Source organism: Capsicum annuum, chromosome 12 (genome assembly GCF_002878395.1).
Source record: "Capsicum annuum cultivar UCD-10X-F1 chromosome 12, UCD10Xv1.1, whole genome shotgun sequence".
NCBI classification, from domain to species: Eukaryota; Viridiplantae; Streptophyta; class Magnoliopsida; order Solanales; family Solanaceae; genus Capsicum; species Capsicum annuum.
This window is the reverse complement of record NC_061122.1, coordinates 167184419-167200907: the sequence shown is the minus strand read 5'-3', so window position 1 is coordinate 167200907 and position 16489 is coordinate 167184419. Positions and strand designations below refer to the sequence as shown.

The 16489-nt window shown below is 37.0% G+C and overlaps 1 protein-coding gene across 1 annotated transcript; it reads right to left on the bottom strand.

Annotated features, from left to right (window-relative positions):
* Positions 1 to 606: 606 nt before the first annotated feature.
* On the bottom strand, positions 607 to 12330 carry LOC107850722 (NADH dehydrogenase [ubiquinone] 1 beta subcomplex subunit 10-B). The gene is made up of 3 exons (XM_016695445.2): positions 11797 to 12330; positions 11674 to 11724; positions 607 to 843 (listed from the first exon to the last, which is right to left on the bottom strand). The coding sequence occupies exons 1-2, from the start codon at positions 12080 to 12082 to the stop codon at positions 11693 to 11695; spliced, it is 318 nt and encodes a 105-aa protein (XP_016550931.1). The 5' UTR covers positions 12083 to 12330; the 3' UTR covers positions 607 to 843; positions 11674 to 11692.
* Between the last annotated feature and the right edge of the window lie 4159 nt (positions 12331 to 16489).

The window sequence follows — 16489 nt, the reverse complement described above, 5'->3', positions numbered from 1 at the left end:
AACACTCCTAGACTTGGAGGATAATTCGCTCAATTTTTTTAATCAAGGTGTTACTTTACTTGTGAACAACTCGATTTTCACCAAATACTTGACCCACTAGCACAGGTATCAAGTAGCTCTATACACCAAAGCTCGGCAGATGAGAACGCTCTGTTGTGTTGGTATGGAGGAGTTTGCTTACGATCCTAGTGACATCATTAGCTTAACATGCTGCGCTGAAACCCAAGACATCTTTCCAAAAATTTGTATTGCACCTGAGTTACAAACTTCGTAAAAGTTACTGTCCATCAGAATTATTTACACGCAAACAAAGGTGTATTTTGTTACTTTCTGTCAAACGTTGACACAAGCTGCTTTCCTCACTCATTCAAAACCTTGCCATTCTATGAATCTCCTCAAGCGCATCGTTTAACTTAATGCTTGTTGGCTCCCAAGTTGAGAATGGGGGTTAAAGAAGCGGCAAATAAAGTGTTCCCGAGTGTCCTTTTTCTCAAGAGCTCCAATATATATCACAGAATACAAAATACCAGGCTCTAATCATGATTAACATTCTGTCTCGACTAACATTATGCACAAGATAGAGCAAGTAAAGAACAAACACCAGGAGACCAATAAGGAAGACCGTTTTTTCATTTATTTCCACTATGAAACATTGTTCCCTCAAAAGAAAAAAAGTACGAGGCTGTAGTTAAAATTCATTGCAAACCATTGTTGTCTCACATGATACGAAACGAAAAAATCAAGTCTTAAGAAGTGAATTACAGAAGAAGTGATTAATTGAAATTCACCAGTTGGTAAGCCCAACAAACTCTGAAGTTAATACTTTCAACTGGAAACATGAACCTGCAAAAAAGGGGAAACGTCATACTTTTGGGGACGACTTTTATATGTATAACAAAAACCAGGGTTATAGTGCAAAGTCAAGAACTTGCAAAAAACTGTGTACCAACTGACATGGATCATCACAAAATCTAGAACACTAGAACAGACCCACAATGTGAATTCTGAGTTGCGATTATTTGTCCGAATTATACACATTTGATAGCTCAAAGCAATTTGTTATCACTATATTCAACTTGCATAGCTTCCTTTTGAAATATAGTTTCACTGGATAAACAAATAGACTTATTGCTTTGTCAAACCCACACCAACTTGCCAACTGCCTCGTGCACATTTAACTAGATTGTTGAGAAACCATTCTATCCAAGAACATGTTTGGTTCAAGAAAAGAAATGAAGGCGGCCAACTTCTTGATTTTGCACCACAAACCTATTTACTTTTCATTTGATATGAAAGTAGAACACATTTACTGACAATGAATTAATGCAAGGAAATTGAAAACTAGAAAGAGATGAGAAGATAGAGATAGAATAAGAAAGATTGGACAAAATCAAATAGAAGCAGCAATTAGTCAAGGCAAGTAACATATACTTAAACCTAATAATTAGTAATCCAACTACACGAAATCAATCTAAAGAGGAGAAATCAAACTCATACATGAATACTTACTAGACCAATCCAAAAAAAAGGTTCAACTGAAGAGGATAAAGATATTCCCGATATTCCCACAAAGGCATGCTTCTCTCAAGAGAGTTCTTCATCAATGACTCATCAAAAACTCCGTAAAAAACTACATCACCTCAATTTATAATTAGCTAAATGATGAGTTTGGGCCTAAGTCCAAGTACTTTAAAATAATAAAAGCCCTAACATAATCAAAGGAGTCGTGAGGCTGATTGGGCGTGTGGGACCATGCTTGACTCATCCCGGAAACTCTAATGGTGGTCAACTCGTAACCGATGTTGGTCAAACTTGGTCAACTCTCGATCAACCCTTCATAAAGCCAACCGGTTTCTTACTGATGTAAGCCTGTGGTCATGTTGTCGTAATTTACTTTCTCCTTCACATCTAGTTTCAGTAAGGTTGCAAAATTCATGCACAAGGAAACATAAGATTATACTTTATTGCCTGTTATTCTTTATTCCGTAACTATACAAATGAAATATCCCCAACTGTTCTTCTGTTACTCCTCCCTCCCCCCCACCCCTCTCTTTCCTGCACCTGTCCTTTCTCATCCCTGCTACTTTTTTATTTGATAAAGCTCCTCCTCTTTCTCTCTAATATATACATGACGAGTGACGACACTAGTGAATCTTGCTTTGCCATCGCAATTGTGCTGCTACTGCAAAAAGAAGCTGTTGCAGTGGCAGTAGTAAGACATTATTTCTCCAAATGACACAGAATAGTTGTATGAAGTCTTAAGGAACCTAATGATTAGTGGCTACGAAGATGCTGTAATTCTTTTATAGTTCTATTCATATTCCTTAGGTAAATTACACTCCCAGTCCTGTTAAACAGAATCCCAATTTCTGTGTTATTACAAGTACTATATCTGATCTTCAATTTGTAAGATACGCAATATCAGTGTTTTGGATGGCGAAAGGCGACAAGGCCCCGCCTCGCCACGCGGCAAGGCAACTGCCTTTTGAATGTGCGGTGACAATTAATACAAAATAATTAAAATAAGTAATGCATATATAAATGATCAAAATTTCAATAGCACTAACATATTAGGAAATATTTCAAGTCAAAAATTAAAAATAGATAATAGATAGATACTAAAAGTTACGGTAGTAGTGTAATACAGGGTGCAGAAAAAGAAAGAAGAGAAAAAGAGGAAGAAATATTGAGGAAAAGAAAAAAATAAGAAATCAGTACCAGACTACCAGTCGAGTCGCCAGAGTAAGAAGAAGAAGAAAGAAGAAAAAAGTAAGAGAAACCATGTCGTCGGAGTACTTACCAGTTGCCGGAGTAGCCGCCACCAGTTGCCGGAATCACAGTCGCACTTGTGACTTTCCTTAGGTCGCAATCGTAGTCACCAAGTAAGACAGACAATCGAACCAAATTAGGAAAATAAGCCCTCAAATTACCTTTTTGATCCCTAAAACCCTAATTTAAAAAAAAAATAAAAAGGCAATGCCATTGTCGCCTCTCTTTGCCATATCACCAACCTTGCCTAAGCATCGCCTTTCATAGGTCAGAGCGCCACGAAGTCAGGTGGCGACTATGCCTCGCCTCGCCATTCACCATTGGCGACGTGGCGAGCACCATTGATAACACAGTGCAATATTAGTCCTTCCTATACTGGAATAAACAAATTTTAATAGGATACTAACAAGCTCAATCTTTATTTTCCTTAATTCCTCTTCCACTGCACATAATTTTGATAGGATATTAACAAGCTCAATCTTTTACTTACTTAATTCCTCTTCCAATGCACATAATTTTGATAGGATATTAACAAGCTCAATCTTTTACTTACTTAATTCCTCTTCCACTGCACATATCCTCAAACTCCTACAGATTTTATTCAAATAAGTCGCTTCTTTATGAATCCCTGCTCAATCTTAGTGAACTATCCAGGAAAGCAGTTACTGGTAGGCTTTGGAGGCAGGATTAGAGACTAGATCAGAGGGATATGATGGCATATATCATATCAAAGGAAGAGGATGGAGCTGGAAGCCAAATATGAAATTTCTCATGTAATTTTGCTGATTGCATTCACTAAATGGATGGAATTCACCTTAAATGGAAGGTTTAATGTTTTAAGAACTAGAAACCAAGGACCAAAACAAACCTCAAATAAGGTGAATTAAAACTAAAAGAAATAACTGTTATCAATATTTAACACCACTACCTTACTTTTACTAATTTTGCTCTTAACCATCAGTCTACGTCAGTGTGTGGAGATGACAGCAATTTTCAAGAGAATAGAGAAAGCTTTGGAGAAAATTGACTCAATTATCAGAAGAGCCGCCAGTTAAACAACCCATTCCTATTGGTTTGGTATTTTCAGGCCAATCTTGATATTTCTGGTCAACGGTCTGAAAGTGCTGAGAAGGTAAAAAGGGCTTCAACCGATAGTGGAGTTGTACACTACAATAACTACGCTAGATAAAGGAAGAGGAAGATTAAGGAAGAGAAACAGGGGGAAGAGGTTATCTAGAAAGTTCTATATAACAGCCATTTTGCTATTTTAACCTGTATTGCCAAATGTATTTTCTTGTGGTTGTTGCTTTCCCCTCATTTGATTTAGAGTGAAGTGTCAAAAGCACACCTGAACTATCTCCCTTTTTTGAGTTCCGTACCTAAACTATTGGGAGTGTGAGTTTCATACCTAAACTATCACTCATTAGTTTGAGAAACACACCTCAACTAATATGTGATGGTGTGTGTAACACACACTTTTATTTTAAAAACCTTGCCACATGGACAAAACATTCCACCTTGGCAAAAATTAAGCAAAGTAAAACTTCAAATTCATATAATTGATCTCTCATATCACATGCTTATCATTTAAACTCTTTTTTTTTTTTTTTTTTTTTTTTTTGAATTTTTCAGTTTTGAAAATTTTCATTTTTGTTATAAAGAACCGCCGAATAACTTTTTGAGAATTTGCCAATGTGCCTATCTCTCTAAACTTCTCTATCTTCCTAGTTTTCCCACTATACAACCCCCTTTCAGTTACCCTAACATACCCCACAAGATTTTCAAGGTATTTTTTGTTCTTTTTACTTCTTTCCAGGAAGATTTTCAGTTTACTATTTAATGTTCAGTTGGAGTTATTGATGCGCGACAAGAGACACAGATGAGAAGAAGACATTGGTCTAATTCTATGGAGAATCAATTACTTTACATAGTGATATTTTAACCTTTAACTTTTAACTAATACTAATAATTTATTTAATTTTTGCCAAGGTGAAAATTTTTGTCCATGTGGCAAGATATTTTAAATCAAAGAGTGTGTAGTACACACACTACCATCAAGAGAGAGGTGTTTCTTAAACTAACGAGGGATATAGTTTAAGTATGAAACTCACACTCCCAATAGTTTAGGTATGAAAATCAAGAAAAGGGGATAGTTTAGGTATGTTTTTATACTTCTATAATGACCCTCCAAGGTCATTTCCTCGATTTGCGTGCATTTCCAGCGTTTCGAGCCCTCCCACGGCGGCTACAGGTCATTTATGACTTGCCGGAACAGTCGGTTCGATTATTGTGAAGTTCGTTTGAATTTTAAGCTCATTTTCCTGTTTTGGAGCTATTGTTATTTAGGATTTGGTCTCGGACCAAAACTCCCAGTAGATAACCTCAGATGAGAATTCTGACAGTCACATCAGCTCTGAAATGTTGGTTTTAGGCTAAGGGAACCATTGGTTCAGGTCCCTAGGCTTCAAGACTTGTTTGGGCGATTGGCAAATTAAATGAAAAATAAAACTATAGGTGTGGACCCCATACTCAGTCGAAACGATCTCATATGGAAGTCTCGATGATTCCATTGAGTTCGGAACATCGAACTTGATATGATAGCATATTTCATTTGCGCGCACGGGGTTTCAAACGAACCCCGAACACCCGATTGGAGTCCATTTTAGACTCAGAAAATCTGGTGCATCAGGTTGCTGATGCGACCGCTTAAACGATCATATGACTGCTTCAGCAGCCTCCGCATATACGACATAGTGTTGCTTAAACGACCTTGACTATTTGGTCAAGGGCTGCTTAAGCGATGGTGTGTTCGCTTAAGTGGGCATCGCTTAAGCGGCCTGGGAGTCGCTTAAGCAATACCAACCCATGGTGCCAGATCGCTTAAGCGACAGGGTGACCGCTTAAGCGGCAACTGGTGGCTATTTATCCCTTCTTTTCTCCACCCGATCTTCCACCATTTTCACACCAAATCGAAAGATCAAAGAGAGAAAGAAGTGGAAAATCATCTATGTAAGTTAAGATAAGCTAGCCTAACTCTCATTGGTCATTTTTCATTAATTTTTCTTCAATTTCTATCCTAATTCATGGTAAATTCTTAGAAATTAGGTCTTGAATTCCTAAACTTTAAGGGTTGAATTGAGACTCGATTTACACTCTGTTTGCGCTCAACTTTTGAGCACACATTCTTTGTCCTTCGAGGGACCTCGTGATGGATTCAATTTTGATTTTCGTTCGCGGGCTCATTCTTGATCCGAATTTTGACCCGACCCTTAATATAGCAATATGGGTCTCGTTTTACTCCTAACAACGTGCAGATTACTATTTGATAGTGTGACGGCATTTCAGGATCGTGGAGCGAAGGCAGACAATTTATGAGCGATTCAAGAATTGTAGTTCGACATTAAGGTAGGCTTTTGTCTACTCTTCTTCATGAGATGGTGTAATATATATGTTGCATGTTAGATAGGGATGTTAAGATGTGATATAGGGTAGAACACCGTGACTTAGTCTAATTTATGAGTTTGGGGGCTAGAAGAGTAATTGACCCTTTAGGTGAAATACTTATTGTGCTTCTAGGATCCTATTACCCTAGGTTGCTAGCATGTTAGACATAGTTGAAACTAATGAACCTTTAGTATAATGTTTATTACGATACTCGGTGGATTGTGATTGTTTTCCAGTATTATGATGTTATGGTTATGTCAGATATATATTATTGGGCTCAAGGCCATGATTATGATAATGGTTGGATTCTGGAAGGTGTTTTATCCTTGTAAAAGATGTGGCCGTAGGTTATAGACGTTTTGATGCTTATGATCGCATTGTTTGGATACTGGTGATAGCATGCATAGATTTGGTACATTCATGTTTATTGAAACTGTAAGGGGTCGTTTGGTAGAGTGTATAAGAATAATGCAAAATATGATGTGTTAGTAATGCTTGTATTAGTAATGTTTGTGTTAGCTATGTTTGCATTAGTTATGCTTGTATTTTTCTTATGCAGTGTTTGGTTTGATGTATTAAAAATAACATAAATTAAATCATTTCTAAAAAAAAAGTTACAAAAATATTATTCATATATATGTTGGAAAGGATGTGAATTTTTTTGGGGGGATAATAATGTCTTTAATTATGTTAATGAATGTATTGGATCCATTATATTGCTAATACCATGGATTTTGAGGTATTAGTACCTCGATACACAATGGAATGTATAACTAAAGCATTAGTTATACATAGGGTGCAAAAGTTTACCAAACAAGGTATTAGTAATACACATTACACTAATGCATGCATTAGTTTTCCAATACACTCTACCAAACGACCCCTAAATGGTATGATTCCAACTAAAACATGGTTTCACTATTGTTTTCCTAAAAAGGATTTATTCCCACTTTTCACTTTTAAAACGGATATCTTCATAAAGGAAATCATACCATCTTAATGAACAATTTATGAGTTTTTGCGACTAAAAATGATGTTTTAGAAATTTGATCGGGATAGATTCCGATGCACAATTTTACTACTACTATTTACTTAAGTTAAGAGAGAGACTCTAACTTTTTCTACACTTCTATGATGATTTAGTCTCGGAGTTCACCCCAAATAACGGATTTACAAACTCACACTCTTTTAGCCATAGTTCTAGCCCGTGCATAATCCTGGATCGGGACCATGTCAGTGTACAAGGGTACTCCCGAACCCCCTAGAGTTCGTCCTGGGCCGTCGCACCGGAGAAGAGAGGTCGGCGTAGGTCATGCCTTCGCGAGCTGTCGAGCTGGAGAAGGTGTACACACTGGATTACATTATGGTACTTGGTTCAGTTACAGTAGTATGGATTATACTTTGCATTCATCCTTGCATGCGTATTGCCTATCACCAGTACGCGCCTTCATCTATCAACCTTATGGGGGTTGCATAGATATATGTGACGAGTATTGCTTATGGTGTGTTGTGTGTTGTGTGTTGATTGGACCATCCGGGTTATGAGGCCTAATTTAGGTATTGTTCGTTCAGGCTGGCCGGTTACTGTATTGTGTTATTGTTATTATGGTTAGTTTGGACAGATTGATTATTGGAATAGTATTGAGATTTGAGGTATGATTTTGATTCCTTTATCTCACGGTTATTTTATTACGCATGATTATCCCATGGTTAGGCATTATGGTTTTAGACCTTATTTATGTTAGCACTAGTTCCTAATATGGTTAGGAGGACTTGAGATGCTAGTATGACTACTTTAGGTTGTACCTTTGAGTTAGCCTTATTCGTGTCTATATATATACACAAATATGTGTGTGTAGTTATGATATTAACGTCTCTCTCTCTTTTCGTTCATTCATGTTGTATATCCATTCATTGGCCTTGTATACTACCATACATCCTTCTTCTGCTCTTTATTTGTATATTAGCCAGTAATATACGATATAGTGCTTAGGTTCCTGAGTATGGCTAGAATAGAATAGTTTATCCTTATTGTCTTCTTAGTCTTGTTGTGTTAATTTCCTGGATATTTGGGGGTAGTTGCATTCATGCTTACATGTTATTTATATTTGCATTATCTTTGGAGCTCAGTCGGCAGTTGCCTATTGAGTACCACGTGTTTGGTACGGATACTACACTATCACTTCTACACCATACCGGATTCCGGACTGTTGGGTACCGGTATACCGGTTGCAACCGGTACCAGAGCATTACCGGAACCGGAATGGAACGGAAAAACTTCGGTCCATTGCCACCCTTACCTCCCACCAACAACAGCAGTTATCATGTAACCCTATCCACCAAGGCTAGGATAGATGGGAAGTATCACCTTGTGTGTTTTTTTTGTCTCTGTTGGGATTTGAACCTGAGAACTAAGGCTCTCCACCCCATTAGGAGCTTGGATGATCACTCAACTTTGAGTAACTAGCCTCCACAGTCACTCAACTTTGTTTTCTCTTTCGAAAGTCATTCAACTTCGGCTAATTTGTCTCTATAATCACTTAACTTTGTTTTGTCTTTCAAAAGTCACTCAACTTGCCAAATTATCTTCCATGGTCATTGTTCCAAGAAAATAATTTTCGACATCTATTTAATGACTTGCCAACTGCGAATTTTTAGAATTTTTAAAAGAAAAAAATTAAAACAACTTTACTATCCACTCTCCCACTTTTACCACACAAAATGTTACATTTTTAGATCCTTTTATGTTACTGGAAAAATCTTAAAATAACTTATACGCTTATTTTTAGCAACTAATATTTTAAGTTAGAAATTATAAGTTCATCTAATAATAGGCACCCCCATTATTAGATAAAGTTTCATCGGCTCTTCAATTCAGGTTTGTATGAACCCCCGTATTACGATATAACTCTGCCTCTGCATCATCATTTTCCTTCTAATTTTTTTAGTTTTCTATCTAAAAATAGTTCCTGAAAAGTATTATTTCATTTGGATTGTTTAACAAGCTAGCTCATTAATATATTTGGTATTTCATTCGATATCTAGCCTTCGATTAGAGTTGAGAAAACACATGACTATATTATTGTTTATCCTTCCAAATTCTACATTTATTTTCGGATTTAAGAAAGGGAAACCCATCCAACCTTAGTTCAATACTTCGATAATCAAGTTTTTACCAATTTGAAACTTTTGACTCTATATATAAAACAATAAACAGCCATGTAATCTTCTGTATGTTTAATTTATAATGCATACTCTCAAAGAAGCAGTCATAATATTAACAGTTCCTTTTGAAGTTTTAAGACAAGTATATTAACCACATAAACCTTTTTAGTTAGTACAGCAACAAAATAAATATTCAATTAGTTTTTTTTTTCAATTTCAAAAAAAACATATTCAATTAGTTTTGACTCAAAAATAAAAGCCAAAAGTTATGGTATAGCAGTTACCTCGTGATATAAGAATCTTTATATATTTTTATTGATTTCCATCGGTTCATTAATTGTTTTGTGCCCCCCATATTACACCGCACTCCGGCTTTTCTTCCATAGGCTTATTTCTCCTTATTTTTTAGTTTTGTATCTTACAATTATACTCAGGAAAGCTATCTTAATAGTGTTATTTCATTTGGATTATATAACTAGATCATTAATATATTGGTCATTTAATTAGTTTAATATCTCACCTTAGATTAGAGTTTTTAAAATATTTTTTTCAAAAAATTTACAACTATCACGTCATTAATAAGGTACCGGAAATTATACTTTCAGAAAAAATGACCATGGAAGCTAACTTGACAAAGTTGAGTGCTTCTGAAAGACAAAACAAGGTAGAGTGACTATGGAGGCCAAATTACCCAAAGTTGAGTGACTTTTGAAAGACAAAATATTGAGTGACTACAGCAACAACAATAACAACATACCCAGTCTAATCCCACAAAATGAGGTCTAGGAGATAGAGTGTACACAGTCCATACCACTACCTCAGAAGAAGTAGAGAGTCTGTTTTCGAAAGACCCCAACTCAGAACAACAAACAATATTAAAAACATAATAAAACAAAAAACAAGATGGAATAACAAAACCAATAGGAAATAACAGAGTAGTGATACCCAAGAGTAGTAATATAAACTATCTATCTAAAATCACATATATCACCAGGACATCACGAACAAGAAACTATAAGATACCCGCAAAGTACTACGATTACTGGCACGGCCACAAACAAAGCATCCTTTCCTACTAGCTGGGACACACTATCACCTACTAACCCTCTACCCTAATTTGTATCCTCCACACCTTCCTACCTAGGGTCATGTCCTCAATAAGTTGTAGCTGCTGCATGTCATATCTAATCACCTCTCTCCACTACTTCTTCAATCTACCTCTACCCCTTCTGAAACCATCCATAACCGATCTCTCACACCTCCGTACTGGGACATCTGTGCCCCTCCTCATCACATGTCCAAACCATCTCAACCTCACTTCTCGCATCTTGTCTTCTACCAAATATACTCTCACCTTCTATCGAATAATCTCATTTCTAACCATATCTCTCCAAGACCAAACATCCAACACAACATCCTCACCTCCAACACCTTCAACTTTTGGATGTGAGAATTCCTGACTGGCTAACACTCCGCTCAATACAATACTATCGTTCAGACTTCCACTCCTTAGAACTTGCCTTTAAGTTTCGGAGGCACCTTCCTATCACACAAAACTCTAGAGGTGAGCCTCCATTTCATCCACACTGCACCGATATGGTGTATGATATCCTCTTCACTACTTGAAAATATTGAGTGACTATGGAGACCAATTACCCATCCAAAGTTAATGACATCCATCCAAGTTTCTAATTCTTCATTAACCACTAGACCACAATTTTTTCTTCCATCAAACTATTCGATTTTGATGCAAAAGATTTATAAATGGAGCTAACTATTTCGATACTATATCCAAGTTCACACCCTCTTGGTTGAAAGGAATTTCATAGATGCATGGCCGGAATCCCCGTACATGGTAAATAACCAAATTCCAATTGAAATGAAATCTTTAGTATAAATCAATGCAACCCTTTCTTCTATGTGAATCAATATTATTCCATTCCAAATCCTTCCCAGAACCTCCTAAGGAACAGACTGTTGTGCCAGCATCTACAATACGGGTAGTGCCAGACTATAGCAAATGTGATCCTCCCTAATATATGTTGTGCTTCAATGTTGAGAAATGATTGAAAAGTCAATCAAGAGTTATGCATTGTGAGTTACAACTAATGAGTTGAGATATATAAGCCAAAAGTATCAATAGTAGCACATCATGTGTTCTAAATCAGTTAAGCGAATGGCACTTTACAGATTCAAACTGTTTTGAATCTTCTTAGTTATAGATTAGAAAAATCATTGAGACTCACACCGATTTAGTGAGAATTCCAATCCAATAAAAGAAAAAGAGTATAATACCTGAGATAAATAGGCCTAATCATTCTGAGTCGACAGCTGCAACCTTGGGCCCTGCAATCAAATGAAGATTCAGAAGGAAAACCAAAAACGTAGGCTTAATCTGAAAATGAGGAAGGGGCGCACCGTGCATAAAGGGAGGACGAAGGTCTTTGCCCCACCCGACACCACGGGTTGCATCAAGGTACTGCTGGACAAGATGGCGGCACTTCTGAAGGTGATTAACACCTTCAATACGGTAGCACCAACGAAGCTTTTCACGAAGGATCTTCGCTTTTTCAATGTCCACCCACTTCTCTCTCACCAAATGCTCTCTCATTTCAAAGAAAGCAACCGGGTCCTTGTACGGGTTATTCGGGTCGAAGTCATCAGGTGCTCCTTCATCGAACTCTACTCCCTTCTTCCTCCCCATTCTCTTTTTGTCAGATTCCTCTTTTCTCTGGACTGGAATTGATTTCTCTAGTGCAGGATTCGAGTGATGAGTGAATTTGCTAAAAACAGCGTATTGGCTCGTGAAAGATAAAATTTGGGTCAATACACTTTCTTTTTTTTATTATTTATTTAAATAATATATTTGAATAAAATGGATTCAATATTTTTAAACTTAAAGAGAAATTATATTTGAAGTTTATTTAATTTAAAAAAAATTAATTTTAATATTCAGATAAACTTACTCTCCTCTTATCCAAAATCACGGCATAAATATTGTGAAATTTTTTCATGTATCGTGAATTCAATATCTAATCAAAGTTATAAAAATTGAAATATTGGAAGACATAATTTATGGTGGGTGTGTAAATACTCACGTATGTTCCATAAATGATGAAAAAGTAAAATTAAGTTTGGCCACACATTTAATCACATAAAGTAGTTATTACTATATTATAGTGAAAAAAAATACTCATAATTATTGAATAGACGTGTGTCTATCATACACAATAAGCGAATCCCTCCATAATTTTAATATTCACTTGATACATATCATTACAAAGATTTACAATACATATAAATTATGAAAACATAATTACTTACTAATCATCTGTTAAAATTGTTTTAAACAACTTATTTAAAATGTAATATTAACTACCTCATGTTAAATTACTACAATATATATATATCATGTTAACTTTTGTTAATTCTTTAGATTCTTATTATTTGAGGTAGTAAATTTAGATAGACAAATCATTTAAAAAGAATTTTTTTTGCTTACTATATTAAATTAATCTCTTATTTTTTACGTATATAAAACAAGACATAAAAACAATCTTTTTACATTATGATTCATTAAAACTTTCATCCATGTCCTTAATTCCGTTTATTAAATACACATGAAATGAATTTAAATGTATTTAAAATCAATTTATGTATAGATTAGTATTCTTTATTGTTTCGTATGATTCTATAAAAAAATATTAATAAATATATATTTATAACTTTAATTTATTCTCTTGTATAGTTTTTAAATAAAGTAGAACATTAAAATTAGATGTTTAATATAAGAGAATGTGTTTGATCTGATATTAAAATAAGCACTAGAGTGTAGAGTGTGTGATATTTTATTATATTTATTCAAAAATACTAATGAATATTTTTAAAAAAAATAATTAAATAACTAAAATATATTCAAAATTGTAATATTGGGCCCGTAAACGGGACCCTCATTATCTAGTTTCTCTTATATATATAAGTGAAGGATTGGTGTACCACTAATTTGTCTTTTGTGGCTACACCAATCCTTTATTTATATTACTATTATTATTATTATTATTATTATTATTATTATCATACTATTATTATTATTATTATTATTATTATTATTATTATTATTATTATTATTATTTGTTTGTTGGTTTGGGGCTTCATTTTGGCTTATGGATAATGGCTGTGGGAGTTGATGGTGGAATAGGATCAGGCTCGAGGAGGTTGGGGCTAGGGGCTGTTATGGGAGGGGGTGAAGAGGGGAGGGCAGGGATGGGTGTGGGGTCTAGGTCGGGTATTAGGGCTAGTTCGATAAGGAGTGGTAAAGGTAGGTGAGAGAAGATAGATTGAGGGTAGGGTTTTGGAACATTGGGACTCTTCAGGGTAAGTCCGTAGAGTTGGTGGAGATTCTTAAGAAGAGGAGGATTAATATTGTGTGTGTTCAGGAGACTAGGTGGGTAGGATCTAAGGTTAGGAATGTGGATGGGTACAACCTGTGGTACTCAGAGAGTGAGAGGCGTCCGAATGAAGTGGGCATCTTAGTGGATAAGGAGCTTAGAGGACAGGTGGTGGAGGTTAAAAAGGTCAGTGATGGGCTGATGAAGATTAAGTTGGTCATTGGGGGTTTTAAGTTGCATGCGTGTAGTGTTTATGCCCTGTAAATGGGCTTGGAAAAGGAAGTGAGAGCGAGATTTTGAAAGGATTTGGACGAAATGGTAAGAAGCGTGTCTAGCTCAGAGAAAATTGTCATAGTAGAGGACTTCAATGGGCACATTGGGGTCTTACCTGGAGGCTATAACGATGTGCATGGAGGTTTTGGTTTTGGTGATAGAAATGGTGAGGGAGCTGCTCTGTTGGATTTTGCGAGGGCCTTTGGGCCGATGGTAGTGAATTCTAGCTTTTCGAAGAAAGAGGATCACTTGATTGCCTTTCGAAGTGCGATAGCCAAGACTCAGATTGATTTTCTGTTGCTTAGAAAGGGGGATCAGGTGTTATGTAAGGACTATAAAGTCATTCCGAGTGAGCATCTTTCAACCCAGCACAGGCTTCTAGTGATGGACTTATCTATCAAAAAGAGCAAGAAGAGAAGGGCCAGGGAGGGTCGTCCTAGAATTAAGTGGGGTGGCTTGATGCTAGTTAGTGCTCTGGAGATAAGGAAAAAGGTGACGGGAATGAGGGTGTGGGAGTGTAGGGGGGACGTGGATATTATGTGGGATAGGGCTGCTAGCTGCATCATGGAGATTGCTAGAGAAGTGTTGGGTGTTTCGAGAGGTAGGGTAGGACGTCATAAAGGGGATTGGTGGTAGAATGAAGAAGTGAAGAAGAAAGTAGAGATTAAGAAGGGTCATATGTTAAGTTGATTGGGAGTAAAGATGAAGAGGAGAAGTGGGTGAATAGGGAGGCTTACAAAATAGCAAAGAAGGAGGCTAAGTTAGCAGTTACGGCTGTTAGGTTAGCAACGTTCGAGAGCTTGTATGCGGGGTTAAAGGAGAAAGACAGGGAAAAGAGATTGTATAGGCTTGCTAAGGCTAGGGAGTGGAAGGATCGTGACCTCGATCAAGTGAAGTGCATTAAGGGGGAGGATGTTAGTGTTTTGGTGGAGGATGTTCACATTAAGAAAAGATGGCAGAGTACTTTCATAGACTTTTGAACGAGAAGGGGACCGAGGCATTGAGCTAGATGAGCTGGAGTACTCAGATGAGAGCCGTGCAGCTACTGTAGGCGTTTTAAGGTTGGGAAGGTCAGAGAGACTATTCGTAGGATGTGGAGAGGTAGGGTGACGGGGCCTGACGAGATTTTGGTAGATTTTTAGAAGTATGTTGGTGGGGCTGATTTAAGGTGGTTGACTGACTTATTTAATGACATTTTCAAGACTACAAGAATGCCTGAGCCTTGGAGATGAAGTACGATGATTCTGTTATATAAAAACAAAAGTGACATTTAGAGTTGTAACAACTATAGGGGTATTAAGCTGTTGAGTCACACTATGAAGATTTGGGAGAGAGTGGTTGAGCGAAGATTGAGGAGGGTCATGTCCATTTCTCAAAATCAATTTGGATTTATGCCTGGTCACTCGACGACAGAGGCAATTCACCTGGTAAGGAGATTGGTAGAGCGGTATAGAGAAAGAAAGAGAGATTTACACATAGTGTTCATCGACTTGGAAAATGCATATGATAAAGTCCCGAGAGAGGTTTTTTTAGAGATGCTTGGAGGTAAGAGGGGTATCGGTGGTGTACATCAGAGATATTAGGGACATGTACGATAGAGGGAAGACCTGGGTGAGGATGGCGGGAGAAGACTCAGAGTATTTTTTGATAGAGACAGGGTTGCATCAGGGATCGACTCTTAGTCCGTTCCTATTTGTGTTGATGATGAATATGTTGACGCAGAGTATTCAAGGCGAGGTGCCTTGGTGTATGCTATTTGTAGATGATGTAGTACTAATTGATGCGATGCAGAGGAGAGAAGGGGAGGGGGAATGACAAATTAGAGATTTGGATATAAGCCCTTGAGACTAAGGGGTTCAGGTTGTGTAGGTCCAAGACGGAGTATTTGGAATGCAAGTTTAGTGACTTGAGGTAGGAGGACTAAGTGGTGGTGCGGTAGGATTCACAGGATGTTTGTAAGAGGGATAGTTTTAAGTATCTTAGGTCTATGATTCAGGGGAACGGTGAGATTGATGAGGATGTCTCTAAATGTATTGGAGCAGGTTGGATGAAGTGGAGGCTCACCTCGAGAGTGTTGTATGATAAGAAGGTTTCCCTAAGCTTAAAGGCAAATTCTATAGAATAGTAGTCCATCCGGCCATGTTGTATGAAGTAGGGTGTTTTCTTGTCAAGCACTCCCACATCAAAAAATTGAAGGTGGCAGAAATGAGAATGTTGCGTTGGATGTGTGGGCTTATTAGAGGGGACAGAGTTAGGAATGAAATTATCCGGAAGAAGGTAAAAGTGGTTTCGGTGGAGGACAAGATCCGGGAAGAAAGGTTGAGATAGTTTGGGCATGTGATAATGAGGGGTGCGGATGCACAGTTCGTAGGTGTGAGAGGCTAGCTTTGGATGGCTTCAGGAGGGGTAATGGTAGGCCAAAGAAATACTGAAAGGAGGTGATTAGACAT

What these genes read in the sequence shown, in the direction of transcription:
- LOC107850722 (XM_016695445.2), bottom strand. Translation starts at nt 12,082, where the DNA reads ATGGGGAGGAAGAAGGGAGTAGAGTTCGATGAAGGAGCACCTGATGAC. An exon ending in TCGTCCTCCCTTTATGCACG is followed by an intron (nt 11,725 to 11,796) that starts GTGCGCCCCTTC and finishes ATTTGATTGCAG; the next exon opens with GGCCCAAGGTTGCAGCTGTC.